Source organism: Apaloderma vittatum, unplaced genomic scaffold (genome assembly GCF_000703405.1).
Source record: "Apaloderma vittatum isolate BGI_N311 unplaced genomic scaffold, ASM70340v1 scaffold9, whole genome shotgun sequence".
Lineage (NCBI taxonomy): Eukaryota > Metazoa > Chordata > Aves > Trogoniformes > Trogonidae > Apaloderma > Apaloderma vittatum.
In genome coordinates, this window is record NW_009734380.1 from 19,689 (window position 1) to 46,533 (window position 26,845).

Below are 26,845 nucleotides of genomic sequence, written 5' to 3' on the forward strand. Positions count from 1 at the left end.
TAGTACAGTAAGAGTCACCAAAAGAAACGTTAACTTGCTCTAGCAGTAAAGGAAAACAAGCTTTCAGCTGTGTACTGAGCAAGCTCCTGTTTATTCCAACGATTTCAAGTGAACACTGCACATGCAAGGACACCCAAAACACTTGACTGAAAAAAACCTCATGACTGAACACAGACAACACAGCAGCAATGCAAACATGTTCCAGAACAAAGACAGTAACACTCCCCCACCCCCAACTGTTCACTCCCAGCTTCAGACTTTGGTATTGGAGAAGTCTGACACCAAATATGCCTGAAACATAAACAAGAGTTACATCAGCAATAAAACCAAAATCTTCCCTCAAAGTCTTCTAACAAGATACTGGAATACCCTGCCCAGCATCAGGTTTTTATCTGTTTCTTTACTATTGTACATTAATTCCACCTATTCTTACGAAAAAGATATCACAGAACAATGCTTAAGGCTCTAATGTCAGACTGAGAAGTGAACATTTCAAGATTCAAAAGCACTGGGAATGTTATCTGTAACTATTGATTAGAAGAGTGCTTATCAAATGAGAGGAACAATGACTACTTAATGTAGAGTTGGCCAAGAACTTGAAATTCCACGTCTCCACTATTCTCTGTAGACAACACATACTGTAAAGCTTTTCATTTAAAATAGTCCATCTTTTGACTAAATGTCATCCATATGTTATCATGGATCTGCCTGAGACCAACCAGCACAGGACATGGAGGTCAAATGCTGAAAATGAAAGAAAACAGTTTTTATTGTTTGGGCACAGTACTGCCACAGATCAAGTTACCTTTTTCAGTTACAGACAACAAAAGTTCTTTGTTACACTGCCCTAAGGCTCTTTGCTTCAGTAGCTGCTGGTTCTTAAAGTTATACAGTGGGCTTCAGTAATATGTGTACATATAGAAACTCAATTGTAACAGCGTTTTGTTAATAAAACTCTTTTAATAAAAGAGTGCAAGTGTGGACAGAAAGCATTCTTTATAAAAAGTAAATTCTAAGCTGTCAACACTGCTGACAGTTTAGACTTTGCTTAAAACTTCTGAAAATACCTTCAAAGCAGTATGAATGTGTAGTTCATATGCATCGCACTTACATGTCACTCATCCAAATCTGCAAGTCCCATTTCTATCAGTTTCATATGAATTAGATTTTTGTCATCATCATACAAACAAATGGTGACCTCTGGTGAAAGAGCCTGAAAACCACAAGTTAACAACAGTTTTGAGAGTAACAGATTTAAATCTCAAGCAACAGATTACTTTACTGGCTATACTCACTGTCTAAATGGAACTGTGACTACACAAATACAAAAAGCCAACCATATCCTGGGATGCATCAAGAGATGTGTGACCAGCAGGTCAAGGGAGGTGATTCTGCCCCTCTGCTCTACCCTTGTGAGACCGCACCCGGAATACTGCATCCAACTCTGGAACCCCCAACATAAGAAAGACATGGTGCTGTTGGAGCCAGTCCAGAGGAGGGCTACCAAGACAGTCAGAGAGCTGGAACACCTCTCCTATGGGGAAAGGCTGAGAGTTGGGCTTGTTCAGCCTGGAAAAGCGAAGGCTCCAGGGAGACCTTACAGCAGCCTTCCAGTACCTGAAGGGGCCTACAAGAAGGCTGGGGAGGGAGTTTCTACAAGGGCCTGTAGCAATAGGATGAGGGGCTATGAGTGAAAGCTACAGGAGCGTAGGTTTAGACTAGATCCAAGGAAGAAGTTCTTTACCCTGAGGGTGGTGAGGCACTGGAACAGGTTGCCCAGGGAGGTTGTGGATGCTCCATCCCTGGAGGTGTTCAAGGCCAGGCTGGATGGAGCCTTGAGCAACTGATCTAGTGAGGGGTGTCCCTGCCATGGCAGAGGGGCTGGAACTAGATAATATTTGAGGTCACTTCCAACCCAAATTATTCTATGATTCTATGATTTATGTTAAGTAAAGGAAACTGGTTTAAAAACAACAGAAACACTCATAAAACATTTTGTTTGCAGAATTAAGAAGAGCACCACAGGATTCCTTTGTGGTAAATGGTTCAGTATTTTACATTATGAGGGTTGAGAGTCAAACACTCAGAAATTACACTCAGAGTGCTAGTAGGAATTTTAGGCAAACTCAAGACCTAGGAGAAAAAAAGGAAAATGTTTCTCACAAGCATGGAAGCAGAGAGCTGTCTTCCTTCAAGACACTCCATCATAGCCCACAGTGCTTTCATACTCCATTCTGGGCGATAAGGAAGTCTTTCCACGTTTTTGTCTGATAGAGCAGGTTTAAATCCAGCCAACATTGCTCGTACTGCCTGAACAGGATACTTCAGCAGGTAATAAGGTATGTGACGCAATCTAAACCAAAAATGAAAAACGCTTGTCACCAGCAATCCAGCCTGTTGAGCTAAACTGTCAGCATGGACATAAGAACAGCCTAATGGTTCACGCAGTAGGTTTGTTGTGTGGAAACTGGGATCAGAGTCTCAGCTCCACAATAATGTGCTGGTGTCAGACTGAACAATTCACTGGGTAGGGCCAATCCCTCCACAGGACTTCAGCACAGTAAGGACCAGGAAGCAGGCGAGCATCACACACCTCTCTCAGTCCTCTGGGCATGCTGGCTCCCCATTACGGTGCCCAGTACAGATTTGAGCACAGGAATGCAAGCGCAAGTCATCACAATGTAGGCTCCAAACCTGGGTCTGGAAAATCACCCAGACCTTTGTGGTCTCAAGTGCTTCATGCTTGGATGTGTTCTGGACACACTACTGGAAACAACAGCCCTAGTTTTATCTCCCCATTCTTCTATCTTTCTATCCCAGAAGCAAGGGCATGCAGAAATGCAACCCTAAGTAAAACACACACTCTCTCCCATGACCGCAATAGTCTGAAGCAGGAAATCTGTTCAAATCCCCATTTTGCCTCGTCTTCAGCAAAAACTTGCAGATTCCCCAGTGAGTTCAAGAGCAAATCGATGTGATTAAGCAGGGCTTTGAGAGAGAAAATTAAGACAAGCTTAGGAGACCCTAAAAGCCTGGGGTGTTTGAGATGCTTAGCTGACATCTGTGTCATAGCAGAAGTTCCTAGAGCAGCTCAGCACCAGGATTAGAACACAGGGATTAGAACTTCTCTTCTACACAAAAGCAGTGTGGGGTATGTCCTACTCAGACACTCCCTTATTCTACTCCCCAGCTACCTTCCATGCACACTGCAGCCGCACAGGATTCGAGGATCTGTTTGTACACCTGGAGGGCGCAGTTGCTATTTTGTGTAAGCTTCTTGTAAGCAGATTATTAACCTGAGCCTACTTCACAGGTTAAGTAATGCAAAGATGGTGGAGAAATCCGGTATTACAATAATGAGCTTCTTAGAACAACTTGAGAAAGAAATGTAGGTGTACAACTCCATTCCCTGCAGGTAGAAATTATTCAGGTGGCCAACCAACTTTCTCTTCAACTGAAATCTAATGCTAAATTATGACAAATACATGTATAGTTACATGAAAATAAATATTACTAAGTGTAAAAATATGTACACTTATAAGTATATATTTTATATACACACGGAGACATTTTGCATGTACTTTTTTCTTATATATTTACCTGCTTGTTGGGACAACTGCAAAATTACCATAGTCAACAAATTGAACCACGGTCTTAACAGGGTCTGATTCTTTAACAGAGAGGACCTTTGCTCTATACCATAAACCATCCTGGTATTCTACAAGGCAAGGCATTTCTGTAAAAGAAGAAAAAAGTCAATGCAAAACAAACCTCAGGATATACTCAAAGTGCAGTACAAACTAATCAAACTTGAAAATCCATTTTACTTTGTGACAGAGATTAACTTTCTTTTTCGTTCTCTACTTCATGCCACTATTTCGTTCTATGCATCCTACACTTCTCTCCGAACTCCACAACCATTAGTGTGCAATTTAAGTCAAGCTTCTCCACCTCACATGGCAATGATGAGAATTAACAAAACATTGCTTGGTAAAGACAGTGATCCGAACTTTTAACATACATCTTATCAAAGACTCACACAGAATCACAGAATGTCAGGGGTTGGAAGGGACCTCAAAAGATCATCTAGTCCAGCCCCCCTGCCAGAGCAGGATCACCCAGAGTAGGTCACACAGGAACGTGTCCAGGCAGGTTTTGAATGTCTCCAGAGAAGGAGACTCCACAACCTCCCTGGGCAGCCTGTGCCAGTGCTCTGTCACCCTCACAGTGAAGAAGTTTTTTCTAATATTTTTGTGGAACCTCCTATGCTCCAGCTTATATCCATTGTTAATTCTCTTTATGTTAATACTCTCGTCCACAGCTGCTGGGCCTAAATTAAAGACAATCATTTGCCTAAAGGGAAAAATCCAGAATTAAAGTGAAGTGATGCTCTTTAGGGTTCACAGAATTTCTAACTTTTGGTAACACGATTTTCTGTATGTAACTTATGTGTTTGAATATTTAATAGCAAGATTTTCATAGTTACTGCTTCCGTGAGTCACCTTAAGGGAAAGTTTTACTACTGCCATACACAGTTTCAACTCAGTTCATCAACTTTAACAGGCATTAGATGTTCTTTTCATCATTTTCCAGTGGAGAAGAATCAAAAAGAAGTCTCAATTTCATAAAAAGCAAAATCATACAATTATAGTATAATGTCACTCCTTACTACCCAGAAGTCTTTAAAAATACATAGAAATGTAATTATTCCTATTATCCAAAAAGAATTTCAGGCTTTTTGTATACCCACACAAGGCAAAGGTGAGTCATGCTAATATACCTGGTTGGAAGTGTGTTAGAAGAGGAAGACACGCCACAATTTTATTACACCACCTCAGAGCTTCGTCAAGGCTCTCCAACATCAAGTCACAGTTGGCATCTCCCTCTGCTGCAGACGGCTTCGTAAGGCAAATATACACCTACTCAAAGAAAAGGCTCTAATAGTACAGTTTTTGCAGACGACTTAGAAGCTTCAAATTCCATGAGTGATCAAGGTTTATTAGAAGATTACTTGTTCCCATCTTCAGAAAGTTCAGCACGTCCTTGCTCCCCTTTCCTCAACTTGCAAATTTCATATTTACACAATTTTTCTCCAAATGCAGGAGAGAGTCATGAGTTATTAACAACACATTTTAATGTCAAGAAGAAAGAATGAAAGGAATGCACACCCTGGAGAATATACCCATACAGACATACCCATACAGCTGTGTCATATTAGGATTCCTCCCTCCTGCTACTTGGTAAATAATCTCACTTCATAATATCAAACTAAAGATTGAAGTTAATGAAAGAAGAACTTCTGAAATTCACCTAATTTATAACCAGGTCATTGGTAGAACGCTGTAGGTCAAGGAAATGGAAGTTTAAACAACATGCATAGGTGAATTAAAATCTACATAACAGCTTTTAACTGATGTGCCCTTTTTATAAAAATCAAACAAACAGTGCCATCTCAGAACATTATGATATTCTACTGGTAGTCCAAAACAAATTAATGAGCACATTATTTTTTTCTAAACTCAGCATTGTAATTCATTAACCAGGAAGAAAATTAATTTACATTTTCTAGTTTGTACCCACTACAAGCAAGCTGTAACTCCACCATACAACTGCTACTGTCATCTGTAAGTGCCCAAAGAAGATCTAGGGTTTACAATTTTATACCATGACCAAAAGCAAAAGTTCAAATCAATTGCACAAGAGGAACCAAAAAATAGTCATTATAATGCTTCTCCTGTAAGAGAGGAAGCAGAATACATAATTTAAGAAAAGTCCTTTTCTAAGATACCCAAACATTTCCATCTTGAATTTAGTCGAAACGGCCGCACACTAAAAAAATCACACAAGTGAAAACATCTTGTGTTGTAAAAGACCTTTAAGATCACTGAGTCCAGTCATTATCCTAGAGACACCAGGTCCACCAGTAAACCATGTCCCTAACCACCTCATCTACACAACTTTTCAATATCTCCAGGGATGGTGCAACTTCCTTGCTGCCTACCTGAAAAATCAATAGTGGATCATCTACACTATACAACGTACTAATGGACACGTGCACTACGCATCTTCAAAAGGAGATATGTACACTCAAGGGAATTAGTGGGGTTAATTTTTATTAAGACCATGATGCTGAATTTAAAGTAATCACTTCAGTACTTTAAAATCTGTTGTTCTACAGATTTACTGAAACAACACAAGTACTTCAGTAAAAATCAATCCACTTGCAAGATGTTAGATTTCATAACACGATCAGATTCTCACTGCTTCCTGTGGCCCTATTTCATCATTTAACATTCAAAATCCACACAGGAATGTTTTCATTTGATCAATGAACATTACAGTCTGCCTTTTGCCTGGGAGGCTACTAGAGGGAAGCTGAGTAGTTTACCCAAAAATCCATGATCAATCATTGATCAAAGACAGTAAAATACAACTGTAACAGGCCCAAAACGTTCACATTACTATACAATGTTCCAGTTTAATTTTTGGAGAAGAGAGATCAGTCATTATTGTTCCGCCAAGTTAAAACCCAACGACCTATTTGCTTATTACCAAGGGTAAGTACTAAGGTGTACTATCATGATTCTTAAAATTTTTTTTTTTTTAAGGAAATAGGCAGTATTTATTTCTGCACCCCCACTCAAGAGGGTATTTTAAGTAAGAGGTCATTCAGAGAGTTGCGCTGCACAACCATCTGCACCAATAACTCGGTCACATTTGGAAACCTCATTAATACTTTTTCATACAACGTAAAATTGTCAGCCATGATTTCGTTTTCACCAGCAAACTGGGACTGCAACATTTCCTGTCTCCAGCCTCTGCGATGTTTACAAAACGTACCTCCTGAGGGGACACCAAATGGGTAACTGTAACAGGAAAGGAATCTCCTGGGACAGGTAGTGGTGGCAACGCATATGAAGGCAGAACAGGAATGTTTCCTTCAAGTAGCTCCTAGACCAAGAAAGACGTTAGTCAAGCACCGTATTTGGTAAGCAAATGGAAACTAGGTCTGGTATGATTTCTGTTTCAAGGAGCTATGTAGTAACGTAAACACTGTGTTCTTGATGAAAAAGATCTTAATCAGCATTTTCTCTCAATATTTGGTTTCTAAAAAAGCTTTAGCTAAAAGATAGCATCATGTTAATATTTACAAAATACAAAGAATACATATTTGAAATGGTCCTAATACACTGACTTGCCAACTTGATTCCTGTTAATTCAAAAGTGCACTAAATATGGAATTCCCTTTGAAGAAAGAAAATATTTTAAAGAAAACTTAAACTAATAGCAACTAATTGGCACAGAGTAACCTGAATACCACACCCAGTGTTACTGCAGTTTGCCAGAACAGGTTATCCCTTCAGAAAAAGACAAAGGATAACTTAACTTGTTAGCCACCAGAATTATTACTCCCTCAAAAGGTAACAGATTTTGCAAAGTACAGAACCATACTGTCTCAGTAGCACAGCATGCTCCAGTGTGTCTTCTTCTAGAACCACGTGTTTTACAGTTTGAGTTCTGCATGACATTAGCTCATTTGGTGCATGACAAAATAAACTTTAGTACATTAAATCATGCCTTTATAAGGATGTATAGCATACAGATCAGCTGGATCATACAGGTCATGAATACAGCTTTTATTCTGGTGTACTTCAGCATGATACGTAGCAAAAGGTACAATTTCTCTAAAATATATTTTATTTTTATACATCTACTTGATGAACAGTTTTCATTATACTCAGAAAAAAAAGGGGGGGAAGCAACTGCATATATATAACTTCAAAATAAAACAATAAATTCTGACCCTTTCTTCCTGCTGCATACAACTAATCCCTTCAAGTGATAAAAATATTACTCTATTCATATTATTTGAAGTTTCTGAGAAACACAAAAACTAAGTGGGCTTTAAGCAGAAATGAAGAAATGCCTATTCAGTAGGGAGTCCACGAACAAATTCCTGGCAATGTGCTATTCCAAAAAATCTTATCAATACATCCTATCTACACTTGTTAGGCTACAGAGCTGTGTACTCAGCCTTACTGCTGCTTACATTGCAAAACTATACAGAAATATAAGAAATAACACATCAAAGGTCACAGCAAGGAACTGAGTAATCTTTTTGCCAGTGTAACAATAGTAAAAGATACAGATACACACAGAAACCAACTCACCAGCTCTGCTATGTCCTCACAATCTTCAGCAACACAGAACTTAAGAAATGCCATGAAGGAAGAAAGTGAGATTCCACCAAAATACAGGTTGATGGACACTTTGCCCGATGGGTTATCTGGTAACTCCTACTTGCAAAACACAAAATACGATTGTAACAGTAATAGCATGACTGAGGTTTTAGAAATAGTGACCATGAAATTCAAACCTGGCATTGCTATGTGCACCACACCCATTCCCAAAGATACAAAACTGGTAACGATGGCTATTAACACCCCTTAATGATGTAAACGAGAATATATCTCTGGCAGCACTGACTACTCAGTCTAATACAAAAACATCACCCCATGTATGCTCTTGCAGCAATAAACCCTTCTCTTTCACAATTCAACTATCTGGAACTGCAGGTTTTCAGACAATGCAGACTGTGTGTTTCCCTATAATGTTAATATTAGTTTAAGCACATCCGTACTTAATTATGCCAAATTTTAACCACTTAAAATTGAATTTAGAATTTTAGAATTTGAATTTTATGCTGTTGGTACATAGGCTACTTGTCAGAATGACAGAATACAAAACAGAACCAAAAAGTCTTAACATCTGTCAAGGACACATTTAAGGTCTGCAAACAATAATGAAGCCATAGGAGAAAAAACTTTTGTCTCGGATTTTGTTTTGCCCAAGAAATAAATTTGCTACTATACTCCTATTACTCTTAATGCCTCATTCTAACCTATGAATAAATTGAGCTACCTGAACATGTATTTCAACCTCTTCATCTGTAAGTAGTTCTTGAAGACAATCTACTGCATCCTGTTGCCAAAAATTTCCAATCTATTTGGTGAAAAGCAAGAAACCCACACACAGAGATGCTGAAAAGTATTACTCTTCATATTCTTAACATAGTAAAATGAAAATACATGTCTCTCATTGAGAAACTTACTTGAAAAACACAGGCCATTAGTTTGATTCGTTTATAAACGTTTAAACATTATCTGCTCTTTGGTACACTAAAACTTGCTGTGTGACAAATCCAACCAGCAACTTGCAGATGTTGAAGGAGTTTAGAAAGAGATGCTGCTTGCCAAGTCTAGCCTTTACTACAGACGTATTAATGTACGTGTGCACGGTTATCTTACGCGTAACCCAAAGATACAGAATTACTCTCAAAGGTAACAACAGACAGACATCCTAACAGAAGACACAGGATACTTTAAATATTTTTATTCCCTGCAATTTCTGTTTGCCTCCCAACCCATGGGTTTATAAGCCTGTCTTAATCAGCTGAACTGCTTCCAGCACAAAAATAGCTGTCTTTAAAAATTAGCTTAAAAGTTAGTAATTTCAGTAATTCACATTTACTACATGCACCATCCCAATTTGAGTAAGACGTGATGATACGTGATGTTACTTATGTACCAATTACTTACTAACAAAATCCCCTACGAAAATTCACTTGTATTAGTTCCGCATACCAGACTGTTTCCTACACAGTGAGTTCAGAATGACAGAAACACTTTTGCAAGGCTTGGGAGATTTACAGTTTTCTGGCCATTTTGCATTAAGAAATCCAGACCTTACTACTTGTTGCTGCTACTGCAAAAGGAACTACCACTTCAATGTATCATCTTGCCAACTGCTGCAGCATCCTCTCTCACGAAGACTTAATTCCAGTGATAACTGCTCTTGAAGCACGGTTCCTTCCTAAAGCAACGTGACTGTTTCTGATAAAAGGCTGCTGTGCTGAAGTGATCCTCACCAGCTATTCTCTGAATCCTCGGCGGCAACAAAGAACACCAGCAACTAGTCTCAACCTTTGTATGACTAAATCGTGTAGTGATTTGAGTAACTACCTACTGAAACACCTTTAAATTGACCATTACTCACTGGTACCATCTTGTGGAGCTGACATGGCATGCAAAATGGAGGAATACCAGTATACAGTGTAGTGGGATACAGATGAAACGGAGGAATTCTCTCTGTGCAACCATGGTCTATGTACTGTACCTATACAAGAATGAAAGATTTTCTGAAATAAGCGAGTCAAGTTTCATAAAAGAAAGCATTCGTTTACAGCACTCACTTTTGTGAAGGAAAAAATAATAGTTTGCTGATAAGTAGGTGATATGATAAAGTGGAAATAAAGGATTAAAAAGAACTGGTGTGGCAGATTAGAAGTTCTGTTTCTAAACGTCTTGCAAGAGATGCTACATTTTGTGTAACAATCTACAGCAGCTTCAAATTAGTAGAGTGTTGGCTAAAATAGTAGTGTTGGACTTGCAAATCTACATTCAAAAAGACAAGCAGACTTGAGAGTTCTGATAAGACTAACTGCTAATTGGAAAAAGGAGATCTGTATCTGTGCAGCAGAAAGAATTCAAAACAGCCACTACTTTTTGGGTGGAGATAGGGTGGGGGAGGCTAAACCTGTATCATAAAGATAAAAGAAGAAAAACCTAAAATAGAGTACACTTACAGGCGATCAAGGGTAGCTTTTTACTTAAGAATATTTAGCACCACCAAAAAAAAAAGAATGTGAAAAATTCTGACAACTGAAATAGATAGACAGAATTCCTCTTTAAAATAAACGTAAGATTCAGGACAGTTATCAGTTTTAAGAAGAATAAGCATCTGGATATAGTCTGGTCAGCTGAACAAACAAAGGTGTGATCTTAAATTTCTTTTAAAGCATTACACTATTTAACCTTTTTTTTTTTTTAAAAAAACCCCAACACATATATTCACATGTGTTCATGCATACACCCAAACCACAAAATCAAACTTACCTGGACAGTACCAATACTGACTCCTACAACTTTACCTCGATACCACGTGGTATCTGGTCCTCTTACAACACAAGCCTCTCCAACTTTCCAGCAATAGGGTTCCAGAAGACCAAGGCATTTGAAATTACTTTGTATTTCAGTCATCAACTTGTTTAGTGCAGTTTCTGGAGGAAGGTGGAATAAAAAAAAACCAACAAACCCAAACAACAAAAACCCTTCAAAATATTTCAATCACTAAAAACCCATCAGATTCAGATGAAGACGTGTTAAGTATAAAATACATGGGCTGCTCCAAAAAATATTTTCCAGCACTGATACAATAGGTATATTCAACATCTAATAAACACAAACAAATTACTAACTAAAACAGGAAAGTAAAGTGCATTTCCAGTTGTGAAGCCATTAGTAATTCTGGATTCTAACTTCAGAGAAGAAGGGCCTATAAATTTTGCAACTGACACCTTGGCAGCACTAATACAAGAGCCTCTCTACGAACAAGACAACACATTTCCAGAGACAGTGGTAGGACACCATAAACTAATAAAAATAGGTGACTAGGAAGACCCTCCTCTATGCAGCAACAACTGCAAGAAAAATATACTCTTGGGCAGGTGGGGTTGCTGTACTTTGAATTTCAAAGCTTTATGATATGATCTAATAGTTAAAGGTACTTGTAGAATGAAAAAAAAAATAAATAAAAATACATGTTCCCATATGGAAACATTTCTCTACAACACAATAGATTATGATGGTACTGCAGACTGACACCGCATCTTACAGATGAAAATGCATTTTTACAAACAATACAAAGAGAAAATATTAAGATTTCAAGCCCTGTCCCTGTCCTGGCAAAGGGCTCGCTGCTGCCCAGCAACAACCCCCGTCCTCTCCCCTCCCCAGAGGGAACCAGCCTGAACTGTGCTCTGGCACTAAATGTGTACTGAAACACACATCTAGCACATTCTGGTACACCAAAGCCATCCCACTCACAGACATAAATGCATCTTCTTCCCTGTAAACTTACCAAATGCTTTAGGTATTACATAAATAGTTCCATCACGTCCAACGTAACTCACTCTGGCTTGAAATATTTTTGCTTCAGGAATAATGGGGGATTTATAAACTTCATTCATTCCTGAACAATGCAGTGACTTGTATGTTTTGCAGGATTTTTGTTGACTCTCTGAAACAGCAATGTTTTCCTCTGCAACAGCACTGGTCCTTCCACATGGGGTTTTGGAACTACAACCATCCACCTGTGTGTTCTCTTGCTCCGAGCGTACTGTAAGATGTTCCTTGGACACCAAGCAAGCCACACCAGCTTTATCAGTTCTAGCAGATTCAATCAAAACATAACAACATATTAACTGATAAAGAACTTAAGAATAAAATAACCAAAGTTAAAAACCAATCACAAAGATGGGAAATGCTTGTTAAATGCTGCCAAATATCTCATCTACCAACTTACAGAACTGACACGCAATGGATACAATTAATGTTATATTCAAGTAAGTTCACTAGAGTTCTGTTGCTACATACACTGTAACAGACAATCTAAATTTTTAATTATTAGCTCATCACAACGTGAATATGAGAGTCTGAAAGAATGTAGAAGAAAAGCATCCAAACCTTCTCTTTCTAAGAGCCAAACCCTTTTTAACAAGGTGTTCTGAAATATCAATGAATTGTCCCGTTTCATCCTTGCAAAGAATTTTCACAGGTAACACACAAGCCACATCACTGTCCTGTAAAAAATGAGAGACGGACAACATACTACCATATGCATTCCCTCTAAACTGCAGACAGAATTTTATTTTTACTGACTGCAAGTCAGGTGTCGTTGAACAACTGATGTCCACATCAGAAGATGCAAATTTAATGCATGTTAACAGTTTCCCTCATTTCACCAGCAAACACAACATTAAAAAAAAAAGTAACAGAATAAAACCTTGCTTCTTCCCTTTGCTGTTTTACAAGAATGAAGTGCCAAACACTTGTTTTCCTCCAGCAGGAGCTTTAAACCCACTCATAATTAACTCTGCTCATCAGTGCTATTATTTCCAGACACACTGTAAAACCTCATCGGCAGCTGCCAACAGATCATAAACAAATCAAACCCCCATAATAATTCTGGTGTGGGTTTTTTTTTTTACCAGTGGAAGAGATCTATTACTAATAAAGTTTGTAAATCACTGAACTTTTTCTTTCAGTTTCTGAGGTTTGAAAACTAATACAGCAGCTGCTGAAATCATTCTGATCAAGAACATGGACATTTTGCTCATCTGTCCATAAAGCTGTCAGCGTCCAGTGATCTCAAAGTCCTAAATACCTGGTTACTGAGGAATAGTATGTTGGATTGTGTTCTTTCCAAACTGGAGAGCCAAACTGCTCTACTACTCAAGTGAAAAAGGGAAGTGAAGGAAAAAAGGAAGCAAAAAAGGATGTAAAGCAGAAAAAAGAAAAAGCATCTTTCCTGTGCAAAGAAGAGCAATCTAAGCAAGTTCCACTCTGAACCTCTGAAGAGTGAAAATACTAAGAAAAAAATTAAATTAGCAGACAACCTAACAGAAATTACAAATACCACTGGTTTTGATTACAAACCTGTATGATTATTTTTACTTGTGCCTCTGTTAGGTAATATGATAAAAACTCGCAGACTGTCGATGTCCACTGCGTGCTTCCACCTGTTGGTCTAACATGGAACAAATTATGTCCTTTAGTACAGAATTTGGCATCTCCGAAGCTTAACCACAAACCCTTCCCTTTACTAAGGGTTGTCAGGGAAAAGAGACAATCTCCATTACAGTTAACAGTAAAAAGAAATGGTTATTCATCTTTGGATCTACATGACAGGAAGAATCAAAAAGCATTATCCCAGAACAAGGAGGATTAGAAGTTCCAAAAGTGTAACATCTATCCCAACAGAACAAAAGAAAATCCATACTTCATCTGTAAATGAGGTTTTTATATTCATTCAGAAAATGAGTATTGCAAACATGGTTATTTTTTCTTCACATTATAGACAACATGCAAACAAGTAAGAGAGATCTCCTATTTTCAGGAGATTGATTCATTTCAAATTTTAGGCCAAGGAAAAAAGTGTTCAGTGAAATAATAAAAATCTCTGTAAAAATCTCTGTCATCTGCCCAATGTTTTATAATTCATACTATAAATATTCTTTCCTTCATAGCTCAGATAGTCAGTGCTAACACAGGAAAATGTTATATCATTATTAGTTTTTTAATACTGCTCTCTAGTAGAAGCAAAAGGCTACCTTAGATCTGTCAAGGAACATTCTACTGCTAATATCCTAATTGTCTTCATATTTTCCTCAAGTTCTCTTAGACAGCTGATATCCACTGTTTCTTCAGCTCCAGAATCATAAAGTATTACCTGTCACAGACAAGAAACAAAATAAAACAAGAAAAGAAACCACCTCGCTTAGTGTTACCTATAAGGAACTATTACTCAAAATGTGTGTGAGTAAGTAAACAAAATTCAAACAAAACATTCCCAGGATTCAAGGAATGGCTTTTGCCCCGAAGTACTCCATCACACAAACAAATGAGCACCACAGTGCACCGACATGACGAAACACACAAATACACTCAAAAGGGGTCAAACAATTTGACAGAGGCTCTTACTCAAATAAGAAAATTTCTTTTCTTGTGCTTCAGTTATGCTGGCGCCTTTAAATTTGTAAACCTAGGAATGCTGAAATAGTTCCCCTCCACCACTTGTTTTTTATTCTGACATGGAAAAATAGCTGTTTGTGGATTCTTAGCCTTAGAAAGCAGATGATGCAAACCAGAAGTATGGAAGTGTCATTTCTGCTTCCTGCTAATGAGGCCCACAGGCACGGTGGAGAGAACCAACAGTAATCTAGTCCTGGATTGTTTGTATGATTAAAAAGCCACTCATATTGAGGCAAGTAGTGCTCTATTCAACAAATGTCTCTTCTAATGCTTCTCACTCTTTTCAAAGGAGTGCAACAAAATACAGCAGCACTGTGGGAGAAGTTGCCGTGGTCACTCTTATGCCTACATGGCACGTTGCATTACCACCGGCTTATGCTTCAAGTAATGGAATGATGATGTGCAGGGTTGCACTCAGCTCAACTGTGAACCCCGAGGTTCACACAGCTTCTGGAATCTAAACTAAACTGAGAGGTTACAGATTCATAATCTAGGCCAGATTGGAAAGTGAAGTGTAAACATACACAGAGCCAGCCTTGTGAGTCCTCCTCAACTACCAGGTTCCCTACTAAAGGCATCTGAGCTGAGCTTTGAAGTGACAGTAATCTTATTTGCAGCAACGTACAATCTAAATTAAAACTCTTGACAAAAGCAAAAGGCTGTATGTGAAAATATTAACACATAAGGAAGAAACAAGAATTGACATTATTTGAATCAATGAATAATTTCAAACTGCAGAAATCAAAGTATGAACCCTCTTACTTACCTCTGCACTTGTTTCAGACACAGTCCTGCTGATGCAACCTCTTTGCCACTGTTTCAAATCTTGTAGATAAACAGCACAGTGCATACTACTCTCCCACTTTACTGTCTGTGGCTGGGATTCTTTGTAGATGGTAGCCATCTTCTCCTGTAAACTAACATCCAAAAAACCCAGTTTTCTAGTGATCCAATGAATGAAGGGTTTACTTAGTCAATTACAGCTTAAGTAGCTGACAGTACAGACACTGAGTACCAAAGGCATTTTTCCTAACACGCTAGAAATACCTGAAATGGAGTTTCAAAATACATGCAATTTGATTAGAATTTTATAAAACTATCATGCTTTCTTAACTGAATTAACCTGAGTGATACTGAAGCTTCTGTATAGCACTTTTTGAAAGATACAATACTCTAAACAACTTGAGAGTGTGGTACTCATTAGTGTCATAACTAATTCAGTGGGATTCTAGAAGGCAAAAACATGAAAGAAAGGAGAAAGAAGAAAGAGAGGCAGAAAATACATAACTTTAACTAAGCAATGATATTTCCATTTAGCTGTCTTCAAACTATTACCTATGTATTACCTAAATATCTACCAAAGTAAGGTTGATATACTATGTCCACAAATTGTATTCAAAATTTCCTAGCAGCATATCAGAATCACACTGAAAGAAATAACTTGACTGAAATTCTATGACTTAGGATGTCAGTACTATTTAACAAGATCTCTAATGAAGGAATGAGGAGGAGAAAAGGAGCAGAAAGATTTAATCTTTCTGGACAGTGTTCCATTCATCAGGCCCCAGTATTTGCTACCTTAAAACTGATCTGAAATAGAGTTAGATCATGCACTTCATTTGGAATCAAAAATATTCAGTAAACCACAACATCGTGTCAACGTGTCTTCTATTCCCATACTTTCCTCAACAAAGCAAGATAAGTCAACAGCACTCAGAAGAACATCCAGTGCCAAATGCAACCCTCACCAGTTTGTTCTAACTGTACTTTGCTGGTCTGTAGAAAGAACACCTTGAGAAAAGATCCTTGAATTTTAGTACCTTTTCAGTATACATTCTGATGAGAGCCATCGTATAAAAATTTTACTAGGAGATACAACATGACTAACTGTTGCTTGTAGCTCTTTCTGAGAAAGGGATTTGAAATCTCCTTCATCTACAGATTCCAAGTCTATGGGATTTAAAGATTCCAAGGTTTCAGGAACTTCTAGAGGTAAATCCCATATTTCATTGGGCCTTACAGCAGTACTTAGAGTATGCCTGTGAAGAACATAAAGGTAATTAGAATGGAAAGTTTAAGCACATTTTTAACAAAAAGAGCTCAATAATCACAGTTTAACATGACAGGAAATCAATCAACAAGAAGAGTGAAGAGTAACTCAGAAAAGCAAAACAAAATTCCCAGCAAAAGACAAAATGGTACTTCTGAAACGCTCATGATAGTAGCTTCTTTTTATTCTCCTTCAGAAGCTATCCTTGCACATTCTGCTGACAGATGAAAGCAATATGCAGTATAACGTGCCAGCAAAAAAGCAAGCCTGACAGAACGGGCTGCTAAACATTAATGTCTCTATCTGGCTTAAAAGACATATAACTAATATCATGCTTATAGAAATCAGTGTTGCTTCTGGGTGAAAGGTGCAGCATGCAAAACTTCTGAGACACGTAAATATTCCTTTCAGAAGTAAGAATACTAACGTCAGTGAAACAGTCACCCTTCCAGCCTTTCCTGAGGATACAAATACAACACAACCGGTGCTAGTGTTTTCCAAAGTAGAGCACTGAATTAAGTATGGTCATGGTAATATCTTGATGAAAACTTGTTTAAATTGTGTGAACTGGATAAAGCCTAACTCAATCTAGAGTTGGCTGGTAAGTATTTCGGATTAGTGCAAAACAACTGGCTTCTTGTAAACATCACTGACTAAAGGAGACAGCAAGCATGAGTTTAACTGCTGGTCATTTCTAGGCCTCCAGGAAGAAACTCTTTTTGGTTTTCAGAGGTCTACCCCCTGTCTTTTCCTTCGCAGGAAGGAAACAAATTGCTCTGTCAGAGAGAAAATTCTGTGAAGTACTGAATGATCCACTAGATGCTGCTACACAATTATTCATGCAAACCTTCCTGATGCAGCTATTTGGAAACTGCTGGGTAAAGCAGCTAACTTCTAGAACCAGGGAAGAAATGAACACCACAGACGAGAAATACACTTACCTTGCACACAACTAGTCTGAACTATGAAATGGATGGACACAACCTGTCACAGAGTGTTCTCCCAAGTGAAATATATGTTACATTTCTTAAACCTCCTCTCTAATTAAACACCTGTACAGCATTAGCATTACAGATCAATCAGAAAATATGTCAGTTTAAGATGAACTTCAGACTCAAACATTTCTTCCTGGAATTCTGTATGGGCTACTTCCTATCCCAACAGAAGAGTAAGGCTACTCATGTTTGCTTGTCAGCAAGGCAGTTTCAATGCAGTGCTGTGCTCTCCTGCTTGTATTGTCTTAACGCTTGTTTGGAGCTGGCCTGTGTACACCTCAACAGCATTAAACATGGAACAGTAACCATGACCCAAATGTGTTTCCAAACGACCCAGAGTAAGTTTGAATTATGCAGCAGTCTCTTGCCGTTTTGCAGCCAGTCATCTTCAAAAACGAGAAATTCAGTGACAAAGTGTGAGCTCTGGAGGGCTGGAGACCTACAGGCACTGGAAAACATTGCAACACAACCCCCCTCAAGCCAACCCCCTTCACTCTCCCTCTCCCCCCAAGGGCAAACAAGGTTCTAACTGGGAGCCCTGATGCACTGGGTGATGCACTTGATGGCAAGGGACTGGCAGGTGGGGAGAGCAGCTGCTGGGGTGACCTCTTGCAAGAAGAGACCAGGTGCTGCCCCGTGGTGGACACAGCTCACTTCAACCACCTCTGCGACAGACCCTCCACAGGACATGGCTGAGCCCTTCAGCAAAGCTCTTGACACCACTAATTTAACGAAGGGCAGAAAACACCAGGGAGAGGGAGGAGGGAACAGAAGGGAAATAATAAAGGGAACACCAAGGTTGGAAGAGCAGAAGGTATGTGGTGGGGGAAAAGGCATGCTCCTGAGGGGACTGAGGCCTGTGGAGGCTTCACGCTGGAGCACAGAAGAGAAGAGCAAGAAGCAGCAGCAGGGAGAAACAGCAGCGCCCTGACCCCAAGGCTCTGCACTGCTCGCTGCCTCGCTGTGAGGAGTAGGAGGGGAAAGAGGGCTGCTTGTAGTCAACTTGAGCCTGGGTAAGGCAGAAGGTGTTGAAAATGTCTTTCCTGTCCCAGTGTCTGAAACAATATTAGTATTTATGCTAATTAGCAATAAATTAAGTTTGTTTTGCCCACAATAGTGCTTGGTAAGTCATTGTCCTGTCTTTATTTTGACCCATTGAGTTTTCCCGCTCCTGTTTCTTCTGTTTTCTCTCTGCAGCCCAACTAAAGAATGGGGACTGAGCGAGCGACAAAAAAATCCAAACTAGTAAAGCTATCGGCAATATTCCCACTCCTCCGCAAGTCACAAGAGAGCATTTAAGTATAGCTGGAACACAACAAAATACCCTAGTGACAGTGACAAAGTAATTCAGCTGTTCAAGTTTAAATAAAGCCACTTAACTTTACAAAAATCCTACCAAACACTGTGACCAGTACAAGTGTTACTAGGATTTTGTTGTATTTCTGAGCTAAGAGATGAAAATCCACTTACTTGCTTCCTCCTGAAAAAAGCAAATCCAGGAATTCCCTTTTGGAATCTAACAATCTTTTTATTTTCATCAGTATTCAAAAACTGAGTGATTACTTGTTTTGACAAGGACAGCTCATGGCTTATCTTTTTAAAAAGACAACAAATTAAATGCAACATTTATCTCCTTATTAGCTTTATCTCACCCCAGTAGGCCTCACCATTCATTCATTCTGTTGCTGTCACAGCTGGTTATCTGAGTATTTGTCTTACAAGCTACAGACTTTCCAAAGAAATGACTTACCTTAGGTCTAGGTTAAACACACAAAAGCAGTGTTTCTTTTCTTACTACAAGGGAATGGGAACCTTAACGACAACCACTTTAGGAAGATTTGGTGCTTAAGACACTCATTCCAAGTATGATGCAAACATTTCATCTCCAAATTTTGAATAAATTAAAATTTCAAAACATTATGTCCGTCAAGATTTAGTTTGAGAATTCAACTACGCCAAACTGTAGCTAGACTCTTTCTCTAACTTGTATCAGTTAATGAAGGTGATTTATAATGAATTTATCCAAAATGTGGTAAGTTCCAGCCACTAGAGATGACATACTAAACTCAGTAATTTTGCTACCCAAATTCAGTATTCCCAAATACTTTAGGATATGCACAGTGTACTCACCCAGATACGTAGGATGCTAGGTTTTCTTCAACTAGCTGGCAGTTAATACTGAAGTTTCTTCCATGAAGAGCAGAGGAGCCCAAGAGTTCAACAGATAGGATGTTATTGTCTAAAATTTCTGTGAATGAATAGTATAAACATAATTAGTGCCCATTAGTGACATTACAAAGACTATCTATGGCTTTGGAGGCACAGCAAACGGTATTAGAAGACAGAATTTTGTAAAATCACATTAGATTTGTAAAATAATGACTCTGAACATCAACAGTATGTACAGCCTCAGCTTTGCACAGGTAAAATTAACTTAAAATACAACAATAATTACAAATTATTTTTTTTTTACAAAGAACCTAACTGCTACACATAATTTCATTTATTAGATGGGTTCCAAACCACCATTCCACAGGTGTTGAAAAACAACTAGCTGCAAATTAACAATAAATGACATTGAGAAAAATCCTACTAAGGCATAGATGTGTTTTCTGAAATTCTTTTTATTTGTTTCTCTGTGGTGTTTTAGGGCAGCAGCAATCACACTTTGAGCTACTGATAAAGTCAGTAAGAGTGAAGGATAGCTAGTACTTTTGAGAACTAGCCCATCTTAAAAAACCAGGACACTTTTATCACTTAATGCTGGTGTGGTCTGTAAGAGAAGACATGAACAGGGCTTCTGTCAGAAATTACATTTGTTATGCCTCCTCCCATTAGTTCATGTTTAGATCTTCTCACTCCAGGCACATATGAACATAAGCATTTCAAATAAACACTATTTAAAATATGGAAGTGTACGATTCTACATTTGAGTCAATTTAAGAGTGTTTAAACAGAAATTAATAGACTCTTGATAACTTACCAAAAACTGTACACAGCATAAGTTTATCTTCAGTTATTTGTTTAAATCTTTCCTTGGCTTCTTTGTTCCACTCAGCAGCCCCTTTGTAAGGCTCAATGCAAGCCAGTCTGCACCTGATTGCCTGAAGAATAACTCAGGTTATGTGTCTACCATCACACAGCAAGACCAGCTCACTACAGCCAAAGCACAGCCTTTGCTATGGACCCACGTAAGACCACGTGAGCTTGGTTTCTGGTTCCAGATCACCATTATTCGCTTCAAGACAATCCTCATCCCCCACACTAGCAGTTGAGCACGAACCTCAAATTCAATCCACTACTTGCTGAAATAGAGAGAGCTTATTTCTCCCTTTATGGTTGGGCACAGAACTGGCGCAGAGATCAGTCAAGATTACTGCAGAGAGGTGGTAAGGAAAGCCTTTATCCCGTTTTGCTTATTGTGTAATAACCCAGCCTCAAAATGTCTAAGATTAACGTGATGCTGTAGAAGCCTGACGGACTAAGCACAGAGACACCACAGTACCTACTCCAGCAAAGTCCTACCAGACTTCTGAAAGGTATTTAAGAGACAACCAGGAAATTATGCGAGATGAAGTACTTCGATTAAAAGAATTTTTGTTTAGCACCTTTATTGCAACCTTTGGTAGTTACAATATGGCTTAATTTTAAATTTACTATGAATGTTTTTGTTTCCTCTTTCTTGTTTATTGCACACAGGTAAGGGAGAAGGGAGAGAAACTAATGCAGATTGTAGAAATAAAAATGTTTTGCGCAGATATCCTTAGGATACATGCAGTCAGGAATATGAAAATAAGACTGACTAACAGGTTAAACAACCATTAAAAGAAAGAGCTCTGGATTATAAAACTAAAATCACCTTAAGCGCTACTCCTTTCAGTTTTGGCTGAGATTTTTGCACCACCTAAGTCCATTAAAATGCCTGGAAACTGTACTAACAGGCTGAAAAAGGTTTGACTTCTCTTTTAACAGCCTAATTTCAATCTCTTAAACAACCAACTTACATCTGAGGCAATGCAACATGTGATCCCAGTATGTGAAGCCTCACCGCTGCCTACATGCAACAGGATAATCCTGCACAAGCAACCTCGCTTCTGATACTCTCACCTTCAAAACGCTTCATTTTTCAATCTTGTGTTCATCAATGTTTCAAAGAATTTTAAATTCCTAAAAATTGTTTTTTTATAAGTAGAGAAGATTCAAAGCACATAAGCAGACCAAAGTTTGCCAAGCTTGCATTAAAAACAGCAACAGGAACTTGTTTTTTCTTAGGCAAATTTCAAGTGTAAACATGTTGCCAGTGTTTCACCATAACCTACATATGGCATAAAACCACTGAAATCCAAATGGAATTGATGAGTTCAAATTTCTTTAGATCATTCTCTAGTGGTCATATACCCATCTGTATTCCCTAACTCTTTAGTCTCTTCTCCTTTATGCTCAAAGGGACAGGAATACTTTGTTGTTTCCTTTCTCTCTGAGTTTTTCTCTTTGTCAAAAGGGGGAAACTCCTACAACACCAAAAGCGAGGAAAATGCTGAACTTTAACTGCCCTAAACCAAACAAACCTGTAATTTTAAGAAAAGAAATTAGCAAAGATTAACTCAGTTTACTATTGAGTAAAAGAAGGTTAAATACGCACACAATGCACATACACCTTCTCACTACAAAATTCCATTAGATTTAATTTAAAACTGAATTATACAAAAAAAGGTAAGATTTTTCAGTGTGCACCCAAAACATACTAAAGTTATGTCACAAATTCTTATGAAAAGAATTCCAAATGTGAGCAACCCTCTCTTCTCCCTTCTATCCACTGAGATCCTATTAATTTTTAGTATTTAATCCAGTCAAGCACTAATTTACCTGTTCTGGAAGGCTCAGAAACTTCCTTTTTATTCTGCGTATATCTTCAAGAGTTACGTTAGCAACACTGCCAAAGTCAACATATTTTATGGTAACTTCTTCATAACTTGGCAGCCCTGCAAGAAAAACAACTCAGGTTATTAAAATAAAAAATGAGTATCTGATACAGGTTAAAGCACAAGATTTTCAGACCAAAATCCACATTTACATCATACAATCATAAAATATCACATTTTCAAATGTTCACTAACCCAATTGGAAAACTGTATTCTTTAAGAGGCAGCTCTTTTGCGTTCACGAAATGACAGTTAGCATTTTGGTCCCCTTCTACCAAATTGTTTTATGATATACTACGTATATTTATGAGACGTTAAATACACGTCAAGCAGACCAGCATAAAGCTGTGCTGCGCTGCCCTGACAGGCAACACAGAGGCCAGCACAAGCAAACCCCCTCTATTCCCTTCGGAATGACTATGGAGAATTATTAACCCACACTAGTTACTTGGCTGTAATGGTATCATGGGTGGCTGTAATAGACAAATCTGTAGTGTAAACTGTAATAGCAGAGTGAAACGTTATTAAAAATAATTATGTAATCATATTTCAGTAATACATAGAAAATGAAATATCACTTCATTAAAAGAAGAGTATAAAACACTCCATTAATAGCAAAAGAATATAACATAATTTAGTACTACTGACTACCTCTTAGAATATCTAATAAAAATAACGGTAATTTGTTACTATTCCTACCCAGTGTGTGGGTCTGACCTAGTACCAGTGGCATCCTGTGGTGCGTTAGGGGTGTGGCCAGCAGGTCAAGCAAGGTCATCCTCCCCCGCTGCTCTGCCCTGCTGAGGCCACATCTGGAGTGCTGTGCCCAGTTCTGGGCTCTGCAGTTCAAGAAGGACATGGAAGTGCTGGAGAGAGTCCAGCACACAGTCACTAAGATGATGAGGGGACTAGAACATCTCTCTTAGAAAGAAAGGCTGGGAAACTTGGGGCGTTTTAGTCTGGAGAAGACTGAGGGGATCTCATCAAGGCTTGTAAATACTTAAAAGGTGCCAGGGAGATGGGGCCAGACTCTTCTCAGTGGTGCCCAGTGACAAGACAAAAGGTAACAGACACAAAGCTGAACACAGGCAGTTACAGCTAAACGCGAGGAGAAACTCTCTGAGAGTGGCAGAGCACTGGAACGGGCTGCCCAGAGTCTCCATCTCTGGAGACACTAAAAACCTGCCTGGACGCCATCCTGCGCAGCCTGCTCTAGGAGAACCTGCTCTGGCAGGTCCATTCCAACCCCTAACAGTTCGTGATTCTGTGATTTTGCAGCCTAGCATTAGAGTGAAAGAATTAATACTTCACCTATAATCTGTGCTCTGCACCAACTTCCATCTTCTTGTTTTGCAATACAGGCTTGGCCTTCAATTGGGCAGACAATTTCCAAGTTTTTCCCGTACTCATGCTTATACTCCTCCTGAATCTTCTTTGAAAGAGCGAAGAAATCCTGGCTATTTCTCTAAAATAAGAAAAACAAAACATACATACACACTAGCTGTTCTTTTAGGTGGGGGGAAAAAAAAAAAAAGTATTTTTTCTCTTTTAAGGGACATTTTTTTCCTCATAGCGTACTTCCTAGTCTTCCCCCCAAAATTAAACAGTGATTATGAATATGTAAAGTGAATTAAAAAGTCTAACAATTGTTGAATATTGCCTTGTTCAATCAACACTTTAAACAGTAAAACACTACATAACCACGTAGGAATTAACTGTGTAACAAAACTAAAAAAAAACCCAAACAGCTAACTCTTAAATAGATTTCATTTCCATGCTTACCAACTGGAGATAGAAATCACTTGGACTATTAACGTGACAAACTATGACAGAGACTTCTCTTTCTTGTGGCATCTTATGCGGACTATATTGCAAGATGGTTTTCTTTTCCAGCTGACCAGGAAGCTGTGATCTAAACCTAAGGTAAACAAAATGAAATTGTGAATAAATTCCATCAAAAATTAACTGAAAAGAGACCCTTTTATATTCAGATACCAAGTTTCCCTATAAAAATGCAAAACGGTCTTATAAAAATAGCTTGATTCATGTTTGTATGAATAGCTTGAACTTTCCTTCTTGCAGTTGGTGCAGCCAATTCTCTCTAATCCTCCTCCTGTCACAAGTCTAACATTATGACAAGTGATATATGGCAGCTGGTTCCTAAAAAGATTTTGTTAGTTGGGATTTTTTTTTTTAACATTTACTTTGTTTTTTTAAACAATTTAAAAGGCTAGAATCCTTTACATTAACAAAATCAGTTTCTTTTAAGATTTCCTTTTCCTTATTTAGGAATAGAGAGGCAGTAAAAAAAAAAAAAAAAAAATTATCTCCCACTGTTCTCACCACAACTCATTATGCTTAAATACAAAGAGACCTCTGTGTGCAGCAAAATGAACTGTAATTTCCCACAGATCTCCATGCCGTATCCCTGCACCCAAGCACCGAAATGCTCACGTCGTTCTCTCTCTCCTTGCCAAGATCAAGCTCCCCCTTACGTCCTGTTTTTGTTTCTCCTACGCATTTTGCTCTACGCGTCACACCATGCCACTGGTTCTGAAGTGCTGCCCAGCCTGTCATTGCTTAGGAGCCAAATCAAACAGATGTGGGGCTGGTTTCTTGATGATTTTTTGTCTGTGGTAAACACTATGGGCTTCTCCTTTCCCCCCCTTACTATTCAAACTTGTACAGAAATATAACATTTTGCCTTTTTCTAAAATAACATTCATTACCTAAATAAAGCCCTGACTAGCGCAGATTGAGTATGCCACGGTGCTCATCAGTGAGGGTGAAAAAAGGGAATCAACAGATACTGCTGAAGATTAGCACATCACACGATATATATCATACACTGCAAAACCAACTTGCTTGGTAAGCTGCATTTTCTAGGTATTATGTTGTTATAATTTATGACATAGTTACATAAACTAAAGGAAAATACATACCTTGCCAAGTCTAAAAAAACTAAAGCATCCTTGAGAGACACTGGCATGTTATTGCTTATTTTATTAAATGGAGGTTTTCTCAAATCCACAATGAGAACACCATCCTCTTCTCTAAATACAGTCATTGAAACAGCTTTATTATTTACCATTTCTAAAAATTTTGTCTTTGCTTCCTCTCCCCAACCTTCACTCTGTGTTATGAAGAAAGAAAAAGTTACTAAAGATGTCAGAGAATGTGAAAACAAAAAAAACCACAATTAGTAAAATAAAATAAACTTTAAAAAAAAGCAACAAAAGGAGTAAAGATGCATCTGAACAGACAAAATACTGGATATACTGTTAAACAGACCGTCTAGTTCATAGCCAGGACAACAGAAAACAGTATTCTACCACAATGGATCTGGAATTGTCTTTAAATGTATAGAACTTAGATCAAAGGGCTGCAGTTTCCACAATGTTTCTTTTACAGATTTAAGATTCCACCTCCTTTGATTGTTCTGATAAACCAGAGTTATCATATGGTGTTTCACTTCATGGCTTATATTTTTGCTTTCAATTAATCTCAAGGTTATTCCTAATTTTTTGTGTCTTCATAAAGCATACAATACAGTTAGGTGAATTTATACATTCGTCCTCTCCACGATACCCTTCTTGATATTTTATCTACCTTGAAAAAAGCTGTGAAATTATCACTCTTGGATCAAGTTAATGCATTACTCGACTGATACTGCAAATCCGTGCTTTTTAAGTGTGAAAAAAAATGAAAGTACATACAAAGAAGGCATTTTATGCACACTTGTGAAAATTGCTTCACATCTTTTGCATTTGAAGTTGTTTCACAAAACATCAAACCAGTAAAAAAAAGTCTAAACCAATCAGCACTTACAGTGTCAGAAATGCACAGCTTCACTGGACTTGGTTTAATCTCATGTTAACATGGCAAAAATAATGAAAGCCTAATAAGTAAGTGAATACTGAAGAAAATACTGCTGCAACATATGTCCTTTTTTTAAGGGAATAAAGGCTGATAGTACTTTATTTGTTGTTATTCTGAAAGAGAATCACAAAATTGTTGAGGCTGGAAAAGACCTCTGAGATCATCAAGCCCAGCCTATGACTCAACACCATCGCAAAGGCTAGACCACAGCACTGAGTGCCACATCCAGCCTCTCCTTAAACACCTCCAGGGACGGTGACTCCACCACTTCCCAGGGCAGTGCATCCCAGTGCCTGAGCACCCTCCCCGTGAGGAGGCGAGATCCAACCTAAACCTGCCCTGATGCAG

At 38.4% G+C, this 26,845-nt stretch overlaps 1 protein-coding gene across 1 annotated transcript; it reads right to left on the minus strand.

The window, feature by feature from the left end:
* Positions 1 to 1,114: 1,114 nt before the first annotated feature.
* RNF17 (ring finger protein 17) lies at positions 1,115 to 25,751 on the minus strand (the record flags this gene model as incomplete). Its single annotated transcript, XM_009876221.1, has 21 exons — positions 1,115 to 1,213; positions 2,164 to 2,353; positions 3,601 to 3,736; positions 4,781 to 4,919; positions 6,841 to 6,951; positions 8,172 to 8,297; positions 8,923 to 9,003; positions 10,057 to 10,176; positions 10,956 to 11,119; positions 11,980 to 12,287; positions 12,585 to 12,700; positions 13,557 to 13,647; positions 14,231 to 14,349; positions 15,418 to 15,568; positions 16,472 to 16,690; positions 19,827 to 19,944; positions 20,680 to 20,800; positions 22,563 to 22,678; positions 23,930 to 24,083; positions 24,401 to 24,536; positions 25,561 to 25,751. Coding segments are annotated over 21 exons (3,006 nt in total), but the record flags the coding sequence as incomplete, so codon positions are not given.
* Positions 25,752 to 26,845: the final 1,094 nt, after the last annotated feature.